The following is a 23,084-nucleotide window of genomic DNA, read 5'->3' on the forward strand; positions in this document are numbered from 1 at the left end:
GCCTGGGGACTAGAACTGCTTGCTAGTCATGGGGGGTGGATTCATTTTCCAGGGTCTCGTTAGTGGGGGTCTAAGTGGGTGTTTTGGGGGCACTGAAGGTCCACTCGCCCAGAGCCCCGGCCTCAACCCCATCGCCTGCGCCTAGGAATTGGGGACCCATTGAATATTCTTTGGGGGGCAAATTTCCCATTTTGTGGCCCCCTGCCTGTAATGCCGGCCCTGAGCCTTCCCTACTATTCCACACTCCCTTTCCTGAGCTGGGGGGAGAACTCAGGAGTCCTGGCTCCCAGCCCCCGCCCCCCTAACCACTGGCTCCCCCCCCCGTCCCCGAGCCAGGGAGAGAACCCAGGTGTCCTGGCTCCGGCTGGGGTGCGCCCTGGAAGTTGGGCAGCATTAGGCGGGCCAGGGAGACACCCAGTGGCTGTTTGGGGAATGGCAGGTTTCTTCATTGCACTGGTCCAGAGAGTATCCATCCATTCCTCCTCTGCACCCCCACATCCCCCGATCCCTCCATCCATCCATCCCTCCACCCCACATCCCCCCAATCTCTCCATCCATCCCTCCACCCCTACATCCCCCCAATCTCTCCATCCTTCCCGCCCCCTGCACCCCCACATCCCTCGATCCCTCCAACCATCCCTCCCCCTGAACCCCCCACATTCCCCGATCCTCCCTCCATCCCTCCCCCTGCACCCCCAGATCCCCCCAATCTGTCCATCCATCCCTGCACCCCCACATCCCCCCAATCTCTCCATCCTTCCTGCCCCCTTCACCCCCACATCCCCCCTCTCCCTCCACCCATCCCTCCCCCTGAACCCCCACATTCCCCCAATCCCTCCCTCCATCCCTCCCCCTTGCACCCCCACATCCCCCGATTCCTCCATCCATCCCTTCCCCTGCACCCCCAGATCCCCCCAATCTCTCCATCCATCCCTTCCTGCACCCCCAAATCCACTGATCCCTCCTTCCATTCCTCCCCTTCATCCCAATACCTCCATCCCTCCCTCCCTTTGCACCTCCACATCCCCTATCCCTCCATCCATCCCTCCCCCCTGCACCCTCACATCGACCCGACCCCTCCATCCATCCCCCTCCTGCACTCCCACATCCCCGATCCCTCCCTCCATCCCTCCCCTGCAACCCCCACATCCCCGATCCCTCCCTACATTATTCCCCTGCACCCCCACATTGACCCGACCGCTCCCTCCATCCCTCCCCTGCACCCCCACATTGCCGTGACCCCTCCCTTCATCCCTGCCCCTGCACCCCCACATCACCCCGACCCCTCCATCCATCTCCCTCCTGCACTCCCACATCCCAATCCCTCCCTAAATTATTCCCCTGCACCCCCACATCACCTCAACCCCTCCTTCCATCCCTCCCCTGCACCCCCACATCCCCCGATCCCTCCGTCTATCCCTCCCCCTGCACCCCCATATCGCCACGACCCCTCTGTCCATCCCTCCCCCTGCACCCCCACATCGCCCCAACCCCTCCATCCATCCCCCTCCTGCACCCCCACATCCCCGATCCTCCGTCCATTCCTCCCCTGCACCTGACATCCCTCATCCCTCCCTCCATCCCTCCCCCTGCACCCCTACATCCCCCAGATCCTTCCATTTCTCCCTCCCCCTGCACCCCCACATCCCCTGATCCCTCCCTCCCATCCCTCCCCTGCACCCCCACATCCCCTGATCCCTCCCTCCATCCCTCCCCTGCACCCCCACATCCCCCGGATCCCTCCGTCCATCCTCCCCTGCACCCCCACATCCCCGATCCATCCCCTGCACCCCCACATTCCCACTCACCCCAGAGGTGTCTGCCCTCACACATTACCTTTAAGGGTTTGGGTTTTTTGGTCCCCAGACAGAAAATACCATCAGGCGGACTCAGAGGTGTCTGACCTTGCACATTACCTTTAAGGGCCTGGGTTTTTGGGTTTTTTTTTGCCCCCAGATACAAAATACCATCAGGCGACCCCAGCAGTCTGGCCTTGCACATTACCTTTAAGGAGCTGTGTTGTTTTTTTTTGTCCCCAGACAGAAAATACCATCAGGCGGGGGACCCAGAAGTGTCTGAGCTCATACATTACCTCAAGGGGGCGTGGGTATTTGTCCCCAGACAGAAAATACCATCAGTTGGACACACCAGTTTCACCTTGCACATTACCTTTAAGGGGTTGTGGGTTTTTTGTCTCCAGGCAGAAAAAGACCATCAAGTGGACCTGGGCCAGAAGTGTGTGACCATGCACGTTACCTTTAAGGAGCTGTGTTGTTTTTTTTTGTCCCCAGACAGAAAATACCATCAGGCGGGGGACCCAGAAGTGTCTGAGCTCATACATTACCTCAAGGGGCGTGGGTATTTGTCCCCAGACAGAAAATACCATCAGTTGGACACATCAGTTTCACCTTGCACATTACCTTTAAGGGGTTGTGGGCTTTTTGTCCCCAGGCAGAAAAGACCATCAAGTGGACCTGGGCCAGAAGTGTGTGACCTTGCACATTACCTTTAAGGGGCCAGGTTTTTTTGTCCCCAGACGGACAATAGCACCAGGGAGACCCAGAGGTGTCTGACCTCGCACATTACCTTTAAGGGGCTGGGTTTTGGTGGTGAGGTTTTGGGGGGTTTTGCCCCCAGACAAATAACCCGGCTTTGCCTTGCAGACGCCAAGCACCACAACTACGTGCACCTCAACGTGAGCAGCCCGAAGCACCACGCCGCCACGCTGGGTAGGTGACGGGCCCGGGCGGGGGGCTCAGGGCCCAGCTCTGTACCCCCTGACCCGGGGGGAGGGGGCCCCGTTTTCTCACCCGAGCTGCCCCAGGGAATCAGAATCCTCCAGCCGGGAAAGGGGGTGGGGTGGGGTGGGGTGGGGGGAGATAAAATGGCCCAGAGATTTAATCTCTATCTTTGCCCCTCCCCCAACCCCCTCTTCTTGGCCCCCTCCCCCGCCCTCCATCTGTCCTCTCCCTCCTGACCCCTCTCCCCCACATTCCCTCTTCCCCTCCTCCAAACCCCTCCCCTGAACCCTTCCCTCTACCTGTCCCCTCCCCCCTCCCCTCTCCTGACCCCTCTCCCCACACTCCCTTTTCCCCTCCCCCCAAACCCTTCCTCCCCCGTCCCCTCCCCCTCTCCTGACCCCTCTCCCCAAACTCCCTCTTCCCTTCCCCTCCTTCCCCCTCTCTTTCTGCCCCCCCCCCCAGACTGGCGAGTGCATCACACCCCGACGTCGGGCCTGAAGTACAACTCGCTCACCTGCTCCCGCTCCTTCCACAACCTCTCGCACCTGCCCCCGTCCTACGAGTCGGCCGTCAAGTCGGAGCTCAGCCGCTACTCCTCGCTCAAGAGGCTGGGTGAGCCAGGGGCCCTGCCACTGGGGGGCGCTCACAGCCCGACCCCACCGCTGCCACTAGCCCCTGGGGACTCGCCCGGGGGGCAGAGCTGGCCTGGGGGAGAATGGGGCACTGGGTCTTTCCCCTCTAGGGGGCGCCAGCTCCCATCCGGCCCCAGGGCGGGGACTGGCTGGCTCAGGGGGACGGGGAATGGGGCCCAGGCCCTGTCCCCTCTAGGGGACACCGTCTGTTCCCAGGACTGACTGGTAGCCTGTGGGTGAAATGAATTCATTCACAGTCGCCCCATCCAGCCATGGAGCCTGTGAACGTGCAAAGGGAGAGTTGGTCACATTGTCCATTATCTCCCATCCCCCCTGCCCCTCCCCTGCTGCCTTTGCCCCTCCCATCCTCCTGCCCCCGCCCCTCTTGCCTTTGCCCCCTCCCATCCCCCCTTTGCCCCTCCCCTCCTGCCTTTGCCCCTCCCATCCCCCTGCCCCTCCCCTCCTGCCTTTGCCCCTCCCATCCCCCACCCCCCCTGCTGCCTTTGCCCTGCCCCCCCCAGCGGAGAAGGACATGGACGAGCTGTACCTGAAGCGGCGGCACCTGGCCGAGCTGACGCGGGGCACGCTGCCCTGCACGCCATGAAGATGAACTACGAGCGCTACGGGGAGGCGGCCCAGCACCCGCGACGGGTGATGTCCCAGGAGCACATCCTTTCGGACGGCTACCGCCCCCTCCCCCTACGACTGCGCCGGCCCCCGGGAGCGGGTCGTCTCCCACGAGCGGCTGCTCTCTCGCGAGGCCCTGCACTCCCAGGAGCCTCTGCTCTCGCCCGAGCGCCTACACCCAGGGCACGGGGCCTTTCCAGGAGCTGCGGCTGGGCCACCAAAAGGCCCTGTCCCAGACCAACATCTGCGCCGCCGGCACCCCGCTGCTCGAACGCCACCAGGGGCACAAGATGAACTCCCACCCCTCCTCCGCCAACTCCGCCAGGCCGCCTGGGAGGTGGGCAGCAACCACACGGCCAGCCGGCGCCAGGGCTTCGGCGCCCGCCGCCAGAGCACCATCGAGCAGCTGCAGTTCATCCAGGGCACCACCCCAGCCAGCATCTCCGCACCGGGAGCAAGAACGAGGTCACCGTGTGAGGGCCCAGCTCAGGTGGACTCGACTTTCCAAGGCCATAGCTCTCTTCCTCCTCCTCCCTCTGCGTCTTCCCCCGTCCTTCCCGTCTTCTTTCTTGGACCGGGCAGCCTGCCGGGCTTCGAGGCCTTTGCCGGCTTTGGTGGCATCCGCCTTTGATGACCTCAGCGCCACGGGCCCTGTCAACTTTTGATGATGTCAGGGTCACGTTGAACCCATCCACACTGGATGACGTCAGGCCCTGAGACCCTGTTGACGTTGGGTGACGTCGAGATTGCCTTGTCTCCGTCCGTGTTAGATGATGTCCAGAATTGGTGACATCACTGCTGCAGGCCCTCTTGACTTGTGATGATGTCAAGATTGCCTTGGGCCCATCCGTGTTGGGTGACCTCAGCGCCACGGGCCCTGTCAACTTTTGATGATGTCTGGGTCGCGTTGAACCCATCCACGTTGGATCGACATCAGCACCTTGGAGCCTGTCAACATTGGGTGATGTCAAGATTGCCTTGTCTCCGTCCATGTTAGATGATGTCAGTGCCCTGGGCTCTATCGACTTTTGATGATGTCAAGACTGTGTTGAGCCTCTCCAAGACTGATGACATCAGTGCTGGGGCCCTCTCGACTTTTGATGATGTCAAGATTGCCTGGGGCCCATCCCCGTTGGATGACATCAGCACCATGGGCCTTGCTGACATTTGATGATGGCAAGATTGTGTTCGACCCATCCACGTTGGGTGACATCAGCGCCCCAGGGCTCTGTTGACATTGGACGACGTCATGATTGCTTTGGACCCATCCACGTTCAATGATGTCAAATTGCATTTGGCCCGTCCACCGACATCAGCGCTGTGGGCCCTGTTGATGGTTGATGATGTCAGGACAGTCAGGCCTGTCCATATGGGATTACGTCAGTGCTATGGTTGTGTCCTGTTGACTTTTGATGATGATGTCAGCACTGGCCATCTTTGATGACATCTGCACTGTGGCCCTTGTCTATGTGTCATGATGTCAGTACCACCAAGCCTGTCAACCTGTGATGATGTAAACACTGTGGGTCAACCTTTGATGATGCCAAGAGGGCTCTCAACCTCTGCCATCCATACCGTATCCATCTCATGACATCAACACTGTGGACCTTGTCGGTGATTGATAACATGAGTGCTGTGGGGCTCGTCGACGTCTGATGACATCATCGCCGTTTCATGGTCTCAACACTGTGGACCTCGTTGACCGTGGATGACGCCAGTGTCCTGGGCATCAGCCTGTTGGTTTTGACATCAGACCAGTGGCTCCGTCGCCGATTGATGATGCCTGTTCACTGGCCGTTTTTACTGATGATGTCACAGTGGTTGGCCTGGTCAATAGTTGAGGAGATCAAGCACTGCCAGGCCTGGACAACCCTTGATGATGTCAGCACTGCGGACTTTGTCAGTGATGGATGATGTCAAGATCATCGGGGTTGTTGATGTTTAAGGTCGGCCATGTTGATATTCGGTGATGTCAGCTCTGTGGACCTGGTTCCTTTTTTTTGATGACATCAGCACTGTGGGCCTTGTCTATCTTTTGATGATGTCACTGCTGTGGGCCCAGTCCACTTGTTGATGATGTCACTGCTGTGGGCCCAGTCCCCTTTTTTATGACATCACGACTGTGGACCTGGCCCGCTTTTTGATGCTATCGCCGCCAGAGGCGCGGCCCCCCTTTTGAGACTCAGCCTGCCCTCTGATGTCACGCCTGCCGGCCCCGTCCGTTCGATGAGGACGCCACGGTGCCTTCCGATGACATCACTGCTCTCCTCCAGCAGGCCGAATGCCCCCCGGTGCCGGGGTGGGAGTGAGTGGCGACCCTGGCGCATGGCTCCCTCACTCCAGATCTCACGGCCGGGACTGGGAGCTCTTCACGTGGGCCGTGGTATGGCCGAACCTCCACTTCCATCCCATCCCACCGCTGCCCCCCATGTACATATCTTTATATAGCGCTCTCTGGTTTCTCTCTTCCAGTGCTTCGGCTCTTTGGATTTCCAGCCCACTCCACTGCCATGGGGTGGGGGAGCGCCAGCCCCACCCCTCCAGCACACGTGAATGTAGTTTGAACAGCCTCAGCTCTTTTGAACCCCACCCCTCTCTCCCCAAGATTGTGGGTCACCCCCACGCTGCGGGGGACTGGGTCTTCGTATCATGCCTTTTTCTTTATTTCTCTTCCGTTTCTTCGCGGGCCGCTTGCGAGGCCCTGGGATCTTCGATCTCGTCACCCAGTAGAGTTCTGACGGGTCTCAGCCTCAAACCTTTTCATCCCTTCGTCCTGCTCTGCGTTCAGATCCCTCCCGTCCGATGCCAAAACATGCTCCTCTTCTGCACTGCGGTGTGCCTATGGGGCATGGCCAGCTGCTACCCATACAGAGGTGCTGAGATGGGGTCCTGCCGCGCTGGGCGCTGCGCAGATATCGTCACCGAGAGCGGAGCCCCGTCAGGCCAGGCGCTGCCCAGACACAGAGTCACTGAGATCGGGGCCCTGTCGCGCTGGGCACTGCCCAGATACACACTATCTGTGTCTTCCCCACAGAGTTCTCCATCTAAACGTATCAAAAGCACCTGGAACCCAGGCTAACCCAAGGGCCCCCTCTCCCCTTCATGGCTGTACCACAGATAGTGGTTTATAGGCCGCGTACCCCCGTAGCTCTTTAGCCCAGGCGCTACACAATCTCATTCTTCCCCAAGGCATTAGGAACTCCCGAGGGCCTTGGCATGGCTTCTGGTGCAGAACGTCTTGGCCTCAAATAAAACCCCTCTCTTCACATTGGCTCCTGACGTCAGGGGACTCTCTGCAACCCTGGGAGGCAGTAGCTTAAAAACCAATACAAGGAGCGGCTTTGCTGCTATATGGTTAGCCTGCGGAACTCCCCACCACTGGATGTCTCTGTGGCACCTTCAAAGGATCAGCTTCTCTAGGGGTGACTGTGACTCACGGCAATTCAACCGGGCCCTCTGTCACAAATCTCTTCAGCTGGGGTTATAAATCAAGAGCTGAAATCATTTAAAGCCAACCCTCTGGGTGGGTTATGCCGTATTTGGGATGTCTTGTCCCTTCCCCTGAAGCAAGTCTGTAGAGACCACTGGTGGAGACGGGATACCAGGCTAGACGGGCCTGCCCATTGGTCAGTTCTTAGACTCCTGTGATTTGGGGGGGGGGTGCTTCAGTGTTTGGGGTGCCTGTCTCGAGCGCCTGATTGTGAGAGAGGCGGGCGCTCAGTGCTGCCAGGTAATTGGGAATGCCTTGATGGCATCCGGAAATCACAGGAACAGAGGAAATTGCCTGGAGGCGATTAATGGGCCCATCTGGCCCATCCCGTCTCTGACTGTGACCAGTACCGGATGCTTCAGGGGAAGGTGGTTAAAGCAGAATGTTTGGGAAATCAGGACTCCTGGGGTCTATCCCTGGGGAGGGGAGTGTATCTAGTGGTTAGAGCAGGGGAAGGGGATGTCAGGACTCCTGGGTTCCATTCCCCCTAAAACCGGTTTGATATCCTTTCTCATGTTACGATCCCGCTGGATAGTCCTGTTCTCCATGGAGTCTGGGGCGCTGAGATCGCCTAATCTGGCCCCCAGCGTAACGCAGGCTGGACCTGTCCACTCCCCTTTTGAACCGCCCTAAATTCTTGGTCTCAACGACTCCCTGTGGCGGTGAGTTCCCCAGACTCGTTCCACCTCATGTGGAAAAAAAGCATTGCCTTTAACTCCCATTGTCCTTCTAGCCAGTCTCTCACGCTCCCCTCCCCGCCCCCCCTTTCAAAACACCATCCCTGCCACCTGAAGAGGCCACTCCCTTTAAGGGTCAGGCTGCAGGACATGCCAGGCAGGGGGGTTTTAGGATTTGATTTTTTAGGGTCCCCTTTTGAGGGGCAATTTTCTCTCCCCGCGTCTGATCATCCGGGGTGGCAAAGCTCTAAGCTTTCCTCTCCGGATGGGGAGCCCCAGCCTCCAACCTTCCCCTCCCCGAGCTCGATTTCCGCTCCCCCCCCCCCCACTTCTCAGGATCTTTGCATGAGGTCAGCTGAGCTCTGCCCTCTTGACTTCACTGGTGCCATAGGACATGGAATAGCCACGGCTCAGGACGCCCCGGCCCTGACCCACATCCGCCCTTATGGGTCCCAGGGGGCAGGGAATAGCCACAACTCAGGGCACCCCAGCCATGACCCCGATCTGCCCCCATGGGCCCTGGGGGGCAAGGAATAGCCACAGTGTTGGGCGCCCCAGTCTGCCCCCTACCACCCAGCGGGGGTGCAGCACCCTCACCCTGGCCCCACGCTGGCTCGGGCAGAGCAGGACTCCTCGGGGGGGGGCTGGACTCCGCCGAAGCAGCACCCAGGGGCCCAAGCGTCCGCCGAGGCAGGGTATGGGGGGATTGGGGGAGAAGCTCGGGGGATTTCTGCCCCCCAATACTGGCGACGGCAGCACAAGCCATTCCCCCGTCCCCCCCTACCTCCCCACTACATTGTGTTCCTGTGATCTGTGGGGGACCCCCTCCGCCCCCCCATTCCCCTCCCCAGACATCCCCTCCCCCCCGCTGAACTCGAATCAAGGGCTAATGTTTCCTCTTCCTCCCCTCCTCACCCCAGGGGTATTTTCGTGTTGGGGGCGAGCAGGTCGGGGTGGGGAGGGTCAGGGTTTTGTTGCTGTTGTTGTTGTTTTTTGGAAGCATCTCAATGCAAAACTTTCCCCTGATGGGGGGGAGGTCCCCTGGGTCTCTGCTGCCCTCCCCCCATCTTGGCTTTGGGGGGCAGAGGGAGCCAAGCCATTGGCTCCATTTGTCCTGCCCTTTGCCCCCCAACTCGAGCCATCACCCCCCCCCAAAAAATCCCAAGGATTTTGGATCTCCCAGTCAGCTCAGACCCCAAGTTGGGGTGGGGGAGCGACCGGTTTGGGAGACTGCCATGGGCCTCCCTTGTGTGGCCCTCCTGGGGGTGTGTGTCACAGAGTGCCCCCCCTCGGTCCCATGCCTCCAAGCATAAGCCATAGTTGACCGGGGGCGGGTTGGGTCCCCGGATGAACAGCCATTTGGCCGGGATGGGACCCAGTACCCGCTGTTAGAGGAAAGGTGCTGAGATGTGAGGGGACTGGCTGGGGGGGATCCCTAGTCACCCACGTCGCTGGGAGTGGGGGGGGGGCTGGTCATGGCAACCTCGGGATTGTACAGAGAAGATGGGGCAGTATGTGTAGGGGGTGGGGACAGGCGGGAGGTGTGAGGGGAATGTGGGGGGAGGTGGGAAGTTGGGAAAAATGGGGAATAGCAGAGGCGGGGGGTCAGTGGGAGGTGGGGGGGTTGGCAGGAAGAATGTGGGGGGACAGCGGAGGTGTTTGAGAATGTGGGGGGATGGCAGGAGGTTTGGGGGGGATGGTGGGAGGTGTGGGGGGGTGATGGAGGTGGGGGGGTTGGCAGGAGGAATGTGGGGGGATGGGCAGGAGGTTTGGGGGGATGGTGGGAGGTGGGCAGGGTGATGGGGGGGTTGGCAGGAGGAATGTGGGGGATGGCAGGAGGTTTTGGGGGGCGGCGGGAGGTGTGGGGGGGTGATGGAGGTGGGGTTGGCAGGAGGAATGTGGGGGGATGGCAGGAGGTTTTGGAGGATGGCGGGAGGTGGGGGGGTGATGGAGGTGGGGGGTTGGCAGGAGGAATGTGGGGGGATGGCAGGAGGTTTTGGGGGGATGGCAGGAGGTGTGGGGGAGTGATGGAGGGCGGGGTTGGCAGGAGAATGCGGGGGGAATGCCGGAGGTTTTGGGGGACGGCGGAGGGGGTGATGGGGGGGTTGGCAGGAGGAATGTGGGGGATTGGCGGGAGGTTTTGGGGAACGGCGGGAGGTGTGGGAGGGTGATGGAGGGGGGTTGGCAGGAGGAATGTGGGGGGATGGCAGGTTTTGAGGGACAGCGGGAGGTGTGGGGGGTGATGGAGGAGGTGGTTGGCAGGAGGTTTTGGGGGACGGGGGAAGTGTGGTGGGATGACGGAAATGGGAACAGCGGAAGTGTGGGAGGAACGTGGGGGGACAGCAGAAGGTGGGAGGTTGGGGGTTGGTGTGAAGTGCGTGAGGAATGTGGGGGGGACAGCAGAGGTGTGAGGGGTCTCTGGGAGGTGCAGGGGTTGGCAGGAGGTGGAGGGGCTGCGTGGGTTCTATATGAAGATAACGCATGTGTGGGGAGCATGGGAGCCGTGCCGGATTGTGCCTGGCTGTGGGCGTCGGGTGTGGCACGCGCACAGCGGGATCCGGGTAGGCTCAGCAGGGGGCGCAATGTGTGTTGTATGGTGAGTCCTCGGCACCATGCCTGAGACCCAGCTCTCCCTGCCCCTCGCAGGGCCGGGGGGCCCGCACCCCCCGGAGACCAGAACCCAGCAGCCGGGCCTATCCCCTCACCCCATGCTCAGCACCCACTCCCCATGGGAGTCCAGCACATCCTCCCCTCCGGGGCTGGCCGAGTCGCTCCTCCGCCCCGTGGCCCCGTTCTGGAGAACTCCCGGCACGATGCCGAGGGGCACCCAGGGCTGGGCCGTGTCGCTCCTCCGCCCCGTGGCCCCGTTCTGGAGAACTCCCGGCACGATGCCGAGGGGCACCCAGGGCTGGGCCGTGTCGCTCCTCCTCCCCGTGGCCCCGTTCTGGAGAACTCCCGGCACGATGCCGAGGGGCACCCAGGGCTGGGCCGTGTCGCTCCTCCGCCCCGTGGCCCCGTTCTGGAGAACTCCCGGCACGATGCCGAGGGGCACCCAGGGCTGGGATGTGTCGCTCCTCCGCCCCGTGGCCCCGTTCTGGAGAACTCCCGGCACGATGCCGAGGGGCACCCAGGGCTGGGCCGTGTCGCTCCTCCGCCCCGTGGCCCCGTTCTGGAGAACTCCCGACACGATGCCGAGGGGCACCCAGGGCTGGGCCGAGTCGCTCCTCCGCCCCGTGGCCCCGTTCTGGAGAACTCCCGGCACGATGCCGAGGGGCACCCAGGGCTGGGACGTGTCGCTCCTCCGCCCCGTGGCCCCGTTAAGGAGAACTCCCGGCACGATGCCGAGGGGCACCCAGGGCTGGGCCAAGTCGCTCCTCCGCCCCGTGGCCCCGTTCTGGAGAACTCCCGGCACGATGCCAAGGGGCACCCAGGACTGGGCCGTGTCGCTCCTCCGCCCCGTGGCCCCGTTCTGGAGAACTCCCGGCACGATGCCGAGGGGCACCCAGGGCTGGGCCGAGTCGCTCCTCCGCCCCGTGGCCCCGTTCTGGAGAACTCCCGGCACGATGCCGAGGGGCACCCAGGGCTGGGCCGTGTCGCTCCTCCGCCCCGTGGCCCCGTTCTGGAGAACTCCCGGCACGATGCCGAGGGGCCGGTTCTTCAGCCCCCGGGTGTCTTGTTTTGCATTTTTTTTAATAGAAAAAAATAAAACAGTGTCTTCTATTTTTAGAACCGCGACTGTTTTGACCAGTCGCGTCACACGCGCTAAGGGTTAAGCCATAGGCTCTGACTGGAAAGCCCAGCCTCGGCTTGCGAGGCGCCCTCCCCCCTCCTGACCGGCCGGCGCGTGGCGTTGACTTCGGCCCCGTCTCCTTTGCCGGCCGGCAGGTATGGTGGTGCCTCCCGCGAAGTTCTGTGCGATCGGATGGATGTGTCGGCCCCCCAGCTCCCACGCTCAGGGTGTGACCGGCCTCGAAGCTGGCCTAGGCCTCACTTCGCGGCCACCTGGCTCTCGTCGCTCCTCAGGAGTCCCTATTGCGTGGCAGCTCCCCCGGCACGGCGGACCGAGGCACGCGGTGTCAGTGCCTAGGTGTGTGTGTGGGCAGGGGGGCCTGGGTCCCGAGCGCTGGGGAATGGCTGTGTAAACGTCCCATAAACAAGAGTCTTCACTGAGCGGCTTGTTCCCGCTCGTTCACCCTCTGCCATTCATGGTCCGTTAGGCACTTGGCAGCGCGCTAGTGGTGAGCTTGTGTGTCTCAATAGTCATTTGCTATTCACTCCTTCCTGTTCACTTTGTTATTCACTTCCACTATCCCCATTCACTGCTCACCTTTCACTATTAGTCATTTGCTATTCACTCCTCCCTGTCCCCTGTTCACTGCTCACTGTTCACTTTGTTATTCATTTCCACTATCCCTGTTCACTGCTCACCTTTCACTATTAGTTATTTGCGATTCACTCCTCCCTGTCCCCTGTTCACTGTTCACTTTGTTATTCACTTCCACTAACACCGTTCATTGCTCACCTTTCACTATTAGTTATTTGCTATTCACTGTTCACTGTCCCCATTCACTCCTCACCGTTCACTATTAGTTATTTTCTGTTCACTATCCCCATTCACTACTGGCTGCTCATTATTAGTTATTTACTATTCACTCTCCCCATTCACTGCTCACCATTCACTGTTAGTTATTTGCTATTCACCGTTCACTCTCCCCATTCACTGCTCACCATTCACTGTTAGTTATTTGCTATTCACCGTTCACTCTCCCCATTCACTGCTCACCGTTTCACTCTTCGCTGTTCATTGCCTGCTATGCAGTTTGCACTCTCAGATATAACTCACTATTCTTTATTCACTATTTGGCCCTCGTGTTTCACACTTCAATAGACATTATTTCCTGTTCACGGTGTAGCTCGCTCTTTGCTGTTCACTGTTCTTTCTCTTGTCACCATTTCTCATTAAGACCCTCTCGTTCCCTGTCCGCTGTGCTTTGCATATGATTCCCGCTTCATCGCTCACTCTTCCCTGCATCTGCGCTAGTTCTCATTCCCTTGCCGCTCTTGACTCCTTGGCTGCCAGCCGCTACTCACCAGTGGCCGTTGGCTCCTCCTCACCCGCCTGGCTGTTTCGAGAAAGGCCCAGGAAGCCAGCGGGTGGCCAGTCCCACGCACCGCGAGATCAACCCACCATGGGCCGACAGGTGCAGAAAGTGTCCCGTGACCAATCAGTTGGGTTCCTGTAGCTCAAACCCAGGGAAATCAGGGCTAAACCCAGGGGAACAGGAGGGGCCTTAGCAGCCGGTCGTTCCACTGGCCCCAGTAGCGAAAGGGCCCCAATAACCAGCTACTGAGGACGGGGAACCCATTTCCCCTGCCGCACGTCCGCTCGTTTTCGGCCAGCAGAGGCTGCAGTTCCTGGTGTACCCCGAACACGCCATCTATGGGCAAAAGGGGGAACTGAGCCCTCCGCCCAGTGCCCCCTGCTGAGCCACCAGCCCCGCAGCCCAGCGCCCCCTACTGACCCCCCACCCCGCAGCCCAGCGCCCCCTGCTGAGCCCCCAGCCCCGCAGCACAGCGCCCCCTGCTGACCCCCCGCCCTGCTCCCCGCAGCACAGCGCCCCCTGCTGAGCCCCCCGCCCTGCAGCCCAGCGCCCCCTACTGACCCCCCGCCCCGCTCCCCACAGCGCAGCGCCCCCTGCTGAGCCCCCAGCCCCGTAGCACAGCGCCCCTTACTGAGCCCCCACCCCGCTCCCCGCAGCCCAGCGCCCCCTGCTGAGCCCCCAGCCCCATAGCACAGCGCCCCCTACTGACCCCCCGCCCTGCTCCCCACAGCCCAGCGCCCCCTGCTGAGCCCCCCGCCCTGCAGCAAAGCGCCCCCTACTGACCCCCCGCCCCGCTCCCCGTAGCACAGCGCCCCCTACTGAGCCCCCACCCCGCTCCCCGCAGCCCAGCGCCCCCTGCTGAGCCCCCAGCCCCGTAGCACAGCGCCCCCTACTGACCCCCGCCCTGCTCCCCGCAGCACAGCGCCCCCTACTGACCCCCCGCCCTGCTCCCCACAGCACAGCGCCCCCTGCTGAGCCCCCCGCCCTGCAGCAAAGTGCCCCCTACTGACCCCCCGCCCCGCTCCCCGTAGCACAGCACCCCCTACTGAGCCCCCACCCCGCTCCCCGCAGCCCAGCGCCCCCTGCTGAGCCCCCAGCCCCGTAGCACAGCGCCCCCTACTGACCCCCCGCCCTGCTCCCCGCAGCCCAGCGCCCCCTACTGACCCCCCGCCCTGCTCCCCACAGCACAGCACCCCCTGCTGAGCCCCCCGCCCTGCAGCAAAGCGCCTCCTACTGACCCCCGCCCCGCTCCCCATAGCACAGCGCCCCCTACTGAGCCCCCACCCCGCTCCCTGCAGCCCAGCGCCCCCTGCTGAGCCCCCAGCCCCGTAGCACAGCACCCCCTACTGACCCCCCGCCCTGCTCCCCGCAGCCCAGCGCCCCCTGCTGAGCCCCCAGCCCCGTAGCACAGCGCCCCCTACTGACCCCCCGCCCTGCTCCCCGCAGCCCAGCGCCCCCTGCTGAGCCCCCAGCCCCGTAGCACAGCGCCCCCTACTGACCCCCCGCCCTGCTCCCCACAGCACAGCGCCCCCTGCTGACCCCCCGCCCTGCTCCCCACAGCACAGCGCCCCCTGCTGACCCCCCGCCCCCCTCCCCGCAGCCCAGCGCCCCCTGCTGAGCTCCCCGCCCCACAGCTCAGCGCCCCTACTGACCCCCTGCCCCACTCCCCGCAGCCCAGCGTCCCTGCTGACCCCCCACCCAGTGCCCCCTGCTGAGCCCCCAGCCTTGCAGCCCAGCGCCCCCTGCTGAGCTCCCAGCCCTGCAGCACAGCGCCCTCTACTGACCCCCCGCCCTGCTCCCACAGCACAGTGCCCCCTGCTGAGCCCCCTGCCCTGCCCCCCAGCGCCCCCTGCCCCAGTCCCATCAGCACAGTGGCCCCTCCTGAGCCCTCAGCACGGCGCCACCTAGCACCACACTGGGGTATCGGGGCCTGCACAGACTGCTGGGGGAGAGCGCCCCCTAGTGAGCAAAGGACCCATATAGCCTGGTACCCTGCCCTCTCTCTGTCCCCCCAAATAAGACCCATGGCTCCATCTAGCTCAGTATCCCATCCCCTGCCAGACCCCTCCGGGTTAGACCTGTGGGCCCATCTAGCCCGGTATCTGACCCCAGCTGATCCCATCTCCGGCAGTGGGCAGCACCAGCTGCCTCAGAGGTAGGTACAAGGACACCCCCTAGTGGGCAGCCGAGGAGCAGCCTTCCAAACCCCAGTGCGGCAGGCAGAGTGGGGGGAGGTGAGTTGGTGGGGTCGTCCTTCTGGCTCTGAACTCCCCCTGGTCTGGCAAGGGGGTTCACGTGCCTTTAGGTCACCATCTGCGACTGCCTACCCCGACAACATCGGGGTGGGAGCCCCATCCGGCTACAGAAACGACGCAGCCCCTGGATCGCACAGAACTCGGAAGGCGCCAGAACCAAATCAGGTTAATTTAAACGGAATTTCAAGCAGAAAAAAAACCCCAAACCCTAATAATTAAAAATAATCAAAGTAATTAACTACCGACTCAATGAATCAGGGGACCATGCCAGCGGGTGCGGCAAATCTCGAAGGACTCTGGGCTCAACCCATAGGCCAGTGACTTCATATGTATTTAAAGGAGAAATAAAGTTGTTATAAAGTACCCGGGAATTGCTGTAATTTTGGGATTTTGAATAAACTGATGTTTCCTGCTGCTGGTTTTGAGTCCTCCCCTTGCTGTGAGCTGTTACTCACGACAGTGTGCAGATGCAGCCCCTCTAGGGCGGGGGGCGGTTATATGGAGACCCCTCTCCTGCCGCTGGGACGTGGCCCCTCTGGAGTGGGGCAGGGAGCTGGGTATACAGGGACACCTCGCCTGGTGCTGGGACGGGGGCTGGTTATCCGGGGACCCCTTGCCTGGCAATAAGACACGGCCCCTCTGGGGCAGGATGTGGGGGCTGGGGACCTGGGGACCCCTCGCCCGGCGCTGGGACACGGCCCCTCTGGGGCAGGATGTGGGGGCTGGGGATCCGGGGACCCCTCGCCCGGCGCTGGGACACGGCCCCTCTGGGGCAGGATGTGGGGGCTGGGGACCCGGGGACCCCTCGCCCGGCGCTGGGACGTGGCCCCTCTGGGGCAGGATGTGGGGGCTGGGGACCCGGGGATCCCTGCCTGGCACAGGACAGCAGCAATTCTGCACAGGCCCGGCCCGATGGATCCGCCCAGCGGAGGATGTGGCCAGGCCCCATGGCCGTGGCGCTGCCGGCCGGAGGGTCCGAGTGCGTTTTATGGGGCACCCCGAATACCAGGCCTTTGGCTTTATTATGCTGAGAGAAGGGAGCAAGGACGCCCCCCAACGCCACCCTGGGGCATCAGGCACCCCCTCCCTGGAGCGCTATAGGGCTCATGACACACACTGAGCCTCTGGGGTGGCTCGGGGGACAGGGAAGGGGTCAGAAGGGGTCACAGGGCCCCTCCCCTCTGGGGACTGCCCCCAGGCCTGGCTGAGGTGGGGTGTGGTCATTCCTTTGATTTAGGGTGACCCTAATTCTCCCCCTGCCCATGGCCCCAATTCCATGAGCTGATTGGCTGATGTTATATTTGCATATTATATGAATATTTATAAGACTGTGATATATACGGGGGGGGGGTTCGCTCCTTTAGCTCTGATTGGCTGCTTGGGCTGCCATTTTCAGCAAAATAAAGGGAAGTCCCGACCCCTCAAGTTTTTTTTTAAAGGTCGCGCCCCTTTGTGGGAAGTGGATCGTGTCCGGCCCTCCCCATTCCGTGCGAGCCTCTCTGCCCCCATTGGCTCCGGCGGCCGTCAATCCGGCATTTCAAATCGCTGTCCCGCCCTTCTCCGCGACCGTTAGGGGTAAACAACCCTGTGCTCCCTCTTCCCCCCTCCCTCCTGCTTCTCAAACCGCCGCCTCCACGCGTTCATATTCAAATCTCGCCAATCGGGTGGCTGGCCCCGCCCCTCTTCCCCTTTCCCATTGGCTCCTGCCCGTCGCGGACATTCGTTGTCAACGTCCTCCCGGGGAAGACAGGAGGGGGGGTTCAAACCCCTCCGTTCCACCGGGCCTGATTGGGCGGCCGGGATTCGAAAGGGCGTGGTCGGCCCGGGCCAAAGGCTATAAAGTCCCTTGCTGGGCACTAGCCCAGCTTCAGTGAGGGTGGGAGGCGATTGGAGAGAAGCCAGGAGGGGGAATCCCTGCAAGGGGGCAGCCCAGATTGGGGGGGGGCAGGTAGAGGGAAAGGGGTAAGCCTGGTTGGCACAGGTGGGGAGGGGGGGGCCTGAGAAGAGACCCTGCCTCTCCCCACCCTACAAAGTGAAGTGAGCGCTATAGGGCTGGGGGGGTAACCCCCAGATTTAGGGGGTGCCCTGCCTGTGCAGGGGGCACCTGGTGTCTGCCAACCTCAGGCCAGACCCACCGCCATGGTGAGTGGTTCTTGCTCCCTTGATCTCTGCTTTCCCCAGGCACCCACCAGGTTATGGGGCAGCAATTTTTTGGAGGTGGTTGAGCCGCATTTTGTGGGGGGTGGCTGCCTGAGCCCCCTTAATGGGGTGGGGCTGCTAGCAAGGGCTTATGGGGCAGGCAGCTCCATTATCGATAATAACAGCAGGTTTGGTTGGGTTTTTACTAGGGTCTGGTTGCAATTTGGGGTAGGGTGCACAAGGCATGGAAATTGGGTGGGTCCCATTAGCCCTTTAAGGTTGAAATAAAGGGCCTACCCTTGGGGGGGGCAACTGCATTCAGGGAGTCATTAGCCAAAAGCAATGGCTGTGGTTAGAAATAACAGGGGCTACAATTCGCTTAAGATCCAATGGGTACATTTGGTGCATTAGGAAGAATAGAACAAACAGGATATTTAATGGGGCGAGATTGGGGCACCTGGTTCTTTAAAAGCTGTAGCCGGTGCTTATTTAAAAGGAAATACTTCAGTAGGCCCTAAACTTGGGGTGAAAGTTGACGGTTTTCTTTTCATGTGCCTCGTTGTTTATTAAACAGCTGCTTTTTAAAAATGTAGGTGACAATTGGCGCCAATATTAGAGGGAGGTGAAAGGTGGCTGTGTATTTTTCTGGGTTATCGATAAAGGCTGCCTTTTTTAAAAAAGTATGTAGATTTAATTGGGTCTGACAGTCGTCAGAGGTGGGACTAATTTTTGCTGCCTCCCTTATTATCGATCATACTAAAAGTGGCTCCTAAGCTCTGTAGAGTTTTTTAAATCTCTGGGTAACCTGACAACCACGTGGCCTTTCAAAATATCTTCTCTGTTGGGTGCCGCTGTGGGAACAAGAAATGGTGTTCTAATTTGCTTAGCTCTGTATTGCATGCTATTTGTAAGGAGGATCTGAACGTGTGGCAGGTACGTATGGATCTCTGTGTGTCTTGTCTGCCGGGCGATGGTTCATCCCTGGAAAGGACTGGACAAAAAGCGATCTGCATGTATGAATTTCTTCTACACAAGACCAGTGACTTTCCAGACTTACCCCTGTTTTTTTGGACAGCGAGGGATCTGCATGGATGATTGTCTTATACAGGCCTTGCACGATCCTGGTGACTTGTCCTAGTAACTTTTGAGTGTAAAATTATTATTTTCATGATGGGTGTTTGGGGGGGGGGGGGGGTGGGAAAAGCTGAGGGACCAGCAGTTACTAGCTCAGCTGGTTGGTTTGAGGCAACGATAAACTGGGCTAGTTAGCCTTGTGGCTGGGCTAGTGGTTTTTGATGCTGATCTTGCATGGTTTAAGAATACCTGGTAGAAAAAGTTTTTGGTGGCTGGCTGGAATGTGCCATGGGTCGGGCTGTCAGATTCTAGGGCAGGTATGAAGGGTCTTATGCCTCCATGGGGGCGCTTATTTCCTGCTTTTCAGATCATCTGCTCATTAACGTTTAGCTCTTCCTCAGCCTATGTTTCACCCCCCCACCCCCACCCCAGATCTTGTTGCCAGCAAAGGCCGGGACTTCTCAAAAGCATGTAGTTGTTTTCGGATGCCTGATTTATGTTGCTTTTACCTTCCCACGGGAAAACCAAGAGCCCCTTTTTTGCGAGGGTGGGGGGGCTCGAACCGGGCACCTCCCGATGCCTAGCCACTTTTGAAAAGCCGCGGCCTAATTTTGAACAGGCCTCCGGTGTGAAACTGGCCCACGGAGAACGTTGTAGAGGTGGCTGCCGCGTCATTTCTTCCCTGGGCATAGCCCCTGGAGCAGATGCAGCGTGTGTTCTAAAAATGTCTCTGTGCAGCACCGCAGCGAGGAACTGTCTGCGCCGGGTAATAATGGCTCAGGCCGGGCGGACAGTCCCAGGCTGGCTTGGAGGAGGGCTTGGATTGCATATTGGTTGTGTAGCTTCATCTCTGGATCCTTTCGGTCACCTGCCACGTACCATGGAGCAAAGCTCTTTAAGGGATCCCCCCCCTGTTTTATCGGCAGCAGGGCCTAGCGCCCGCCGGTGTCTCTGTGCTTTGCAGGGTTAACCAGGGATCCGGGCTGGTGGCTTTTGGAGCGTTGTGGGCCTGGAGGGATCTGCCTTAGGGAAGTCCTGTTTACAGGCCTGGCCTGCCTTGACCACACTCTCCTCCTTTAGCTGGAGCTTCCTGGCTTTGTAGCGCCTTTGTATTTACCTTTTAGAGGCTGGGTCAAGGAGGCAGCTTCTAACCAATCTGCTGCCTCCTATCCCAGGACACTCTTGCTGCTGGCTTCTTAGTTCCTCTCTTTGGAGGCCAATGCCATGTCCCAGGCTGGTTGTAAGGGGTGGGGGGTGTAAAACTGACTTGGTTTGAGATTGGGGGCAGGGAAGGTACTCGGGGGTCCCCTTGAGCTGCTCTGGGGCACTGAGCCTGTAGTGTGTGTCTGGCCCTCATGTGCTAATCCAGGAGTGCCTGCGAGTCATCCCCATCTGATGTCTGCTGGGCTGTCCTCTCTGGCATGACCTGAGTTAGTGAGTCTCAATCGGTGTTCCCTCCAAGGTACCAAAAAAACAGGACCTCGGGGAGTGACCCTGAGCCCATAATGCTGGACGGCCAGCTGGGCACCCTTAAAGATTTCCCAGGGCAGCTCGATCTGAGGCTCATGGCCTGGGGTGCATGGTCAGCAGACCCTGCTGTCTCTTCTGTGAAGCTGCATCTGATCTGGGGTAGCCGTTTGCCGGGGCTAAATCCGCACCTTCCCCCGGATATGGGATTTTCAGTGGCTCTGGGGCTGGTTCTAGCCTCTTCTGAAGCTTGTCCTGGCTTGCGAAGCATCCCATAACCCCGGCAGAGACCTTGAAGGGGCTGACACCAAAATCCACCTCCCTTGAGCACTCCAGCATCTTCAGAAACCTGGCTTGGCCTTTGGAAACTGAGCCTCGCTTGAGGAATGCAAGTAGCAGGGCCTTCCTCCCCCCCCCAAAAAAATCTTGTAGTGTCCTGTGTCCCTAGCACAATGGGGGCCTCATCCTTGTTAGTACGGGGGGGGGGGCATCTTTGTATCTGTCTCTAGCTGGTCAATATCTTTGAAGGCCCCCTGCCAACGTTTAGCTGCTACAGGGTTTCAGGGGGAGAGGAGGCCTGCAGACTCAGGAAGATGCTGCTGCTTGATAGTGTGGGTGTGACAAACTGAACTGAACCCCCCTAGAGAGTCTTTCTCTGGGGGGGGGGGGGGAATTTTGCTCTGCCACTTCTGGGGATGAATCCCGGGCATCAGATTCCAACTGATCCCCATGGACCAGCCTCGGTAAAGCCAATCTGCGTCCCCGGCTGGTGCCCGCTGGTTTGGGGGGAGATCCCAAGACAGGATTTTGGGGGGGGGGGAAATCAGTGGGTGGCTGAAGCTGATGGACAGCCTCTCCTTTTAATCTCTCTCTCTCTCTGGGTTTCATCTTCACCAGAACCACTCGCTGCCTCTTCCCCGGTCCCGTGACTCGGTGTGAACGGTGCTTCCCTCTTGCACCAAGTGGGGCAGGGGGCTGAATTAATGGGTGACCTAGAGGGGCCCTAAGATAGCTTGGGGCAGGGGGCCGCACCGGAGCCGATTGCAGACGCTCAAGTCTGCGCTGCACTTCTTACCATCTAGGGATGCGAGATCTCGGGGCTTAAAGCCAACCTGGACCAGGTGGTGAGAACGCTGGGAAGGGAGGCTGTGGGCCCGGAAGGGGGCACTCTCCTCTGTCGGTGCTGACCCCAATGCCCCATTGTGCCCGTCCCTGGCACGCTTGGTCCCTGCTTTCCGGGCGTGTGCGATTCTAGAGTCCGTCAGGCACATCCGCCGGAGCGTAACTGCTGGGCCCCGCTGGTGGGGGTGGGCAGGGGGTGGGCCCCCCCCCGGAGCAGGTTATCACTTGGTCTGTGACGCGCCTGTGTCCCTCTCTCCTGCAGAACTCGAACGTGGAAAACCTGCCGCCCCACGTCATCCGGCTGGTCTACAAGGAGGTCTCCACCCTGACGTCGGACCCGCCAGAGGGCATCAAGGTCTTCCCCAACGAGGAGGACATCACAGACGTCCAGGTCACCATCGAAGGACCTGGTGAGATGGGGGTGTGGCTGGCTGTGTGGGGGCGTGGCTAGTGCCGGTAAGGGGGCGTGGCTTTCATCTGGGGCCTCCCCCCTTGCTAGCTGCCACCTCCCCCACTGTGTTTAATCATTCTGCTCCTGCCTGAGGCTGGAGGAGTCGGCCTCGTCCCTGAAGAGGGCGCTGTGATTCCTGCTCTGACCCCAGTGTGTCACTGGGGCTGCTGTGCTGGGCGCTCAGTGGGGGCGCTGTGCTGTAGGGAGCCTGGGGGGCCTCAGGGCAAGCACACACCCTGCCCCCGGCACAGATAGGGCCTTCCTGGGACACGGGGGCCATTCATTAAGGTCCCTCCCCAGCCGTGACTTGCTGTCATCTTCCCCTGCAGTCCGGTGCCCCCAGCCTCATGGGGCTGGTCCCCTCCCAGGGGCAAGTTGGGGGTGGGGATGTATCCCCTGGAGGTGGGGGGCTGGTGCGTGGGAGTGGATCCCTTCTCACCCGCTTTGCTCCCTTGGCAGAGGGGACACCCTATGCCGGGGGCGTCTTCCGCATGAAGCTCATCCTGGGCAAGGATTTCCCGGCTGCGCCGCCCAAGGGCTACTTCCTCACCAAGATCTTCCACCCCAACGTGGGCGCCAACGGCGAGATCTGCGTCAACGTCCTCAAGAAAGACTGGAAGGCAGAGCTGGGCATTAAGCATGTGCTGCTGGTAAGCGGAGGGCTCAGCAGGGGGCGCTCTCCCCTGGCAGGCAGGGCTGGCCCCAGGGTGACACTAGGGGGCGCTGTGCTGCAGGGCCAGGGCTCAGCAGGGGGCGCTCTCCCCTGGCAGGCAGGGCTGGCCCTAGGGGGCGCTGTGCTTTAGGAGTTGATCTTTCAGATGAGGGGGGAACCCAAGCTCTGGGTAGAAGGTCATCAAAGGGGAGCCTCAGGGGTCACCAAACCCAGTATTTGCTACAGCTGTTGAAGCAGCCTCATGGGGGAGGGACGGGGGGACGCGGGGGCTGGGTACACGGGGACCCCTCACCCAGAGCTGGGATGCGGCCCCTCTGGGGTGGGATGAGGGGGCTGAGTATACGGGGACCCCTCACCCAGCACTGAGAGGTGGCTGCTCTGGGGTGGGGCAGGGGGGTTGGTTATACTGGGGCCCCTCACTCGGCACAGCAACCCCGGGTCAGGGCAGTGCAGAATCCTGCCTCTGAAGCTGCAGGGAACTTTGGAGAGCACAATCTGATCACCCTACAGGCCTCCCCCACCCCCTTATCCCCAAAGACCTGATACACCAGGATGGGTTTCCATCAGCACAGCACCCCCTGGTGCGAGCTCCCCTGGCTGTCTGTCCCCAAAAAGGATTGGCCGCTAGTCACAG

General features: G+C 60.7%; 2 protein-coding genes across 2 annotated transcripts in view; both read left to right on the forward strand.

Moving 5' to 3' along the window:
• Positions 1–4,603, forward strand: part of SHISA7 (shisa family member 7) — a 6,641-nt gene extending 2,038 nt beyond the window's left edge. Inside the window, 8 exon segments of the mRNA XM_065571884.1 lie at positions 2,514–2,729; positions 3,204–3,353; positions 3,895–3,963; positions 3,966–4,063; positions 4,065–4,178; positions 4,180–4,318; positions 4,321–4,413; positions 4,416–4,603. Of these exon segments, the coding sequence (XP_065427956.1) occupies positions 2,514–2,729; positions 3,204–3,353; positions 3,895–3,963; positions 3,966–4,063; positions 4,065–4,178; positions 4,180–4,318; positions 4,321–4,413; positions 4,416–4,477 (941 nt within the window). The 3' untranslated portion in view covers positions 4,478–4,603.
• A 12,644-nt stretch (positions 4,604–17,247) lies between these two features.
• UBE2S (ubiquitin conjugating enzyme E2 S) lies at positions 17,248–22,621 on the forward strand. The gene is made up of 3 exons (XM_065570874.1): positions 17,248–17,666; positions 21,589–21,736; positions 22,237–22,621. The coding sequence occupies exons 1-3, from the start codon at positions 17,664–17,666 to the stop codon at positions 22,578–22,580; spliced, it is 495 nt and encodes a 164-aa protein (XP_065426946.1). The 5' UTR covers positions 17,248–17,663; the 3' UTR covers positions 22,581–22,621.
• Positions 22,622–23,084: the final 463 nt, after the last annotated feature.

Source organism: Chrysemys picta, chromosome 17 (genome assembly GCF_011386835.1).
Source record: "Chrysemys picta bellii isolate R12L10 chromosome 17, ASM1138683v2, whole genome shotgun sequence".
Classification (NCBI taxonomy): Eukaryota; Metazoa; Chordata; order Testudines; family Emydidae; genus Chrysemys; species Chrysemys picta.

What these genes read in the sequence shown, in the direction of transcription:
- UBE2S (XM_065570874.1), top strand. An exon ending in GGTCACCATCGAAGGACCTG is followed by an intron (nt 21,737 to 22,236) that starts GTGAGATGGGGG and finishes CTCCCTTGGCAG; the next exon opens with AGGGGACACCCTATGCCGGG.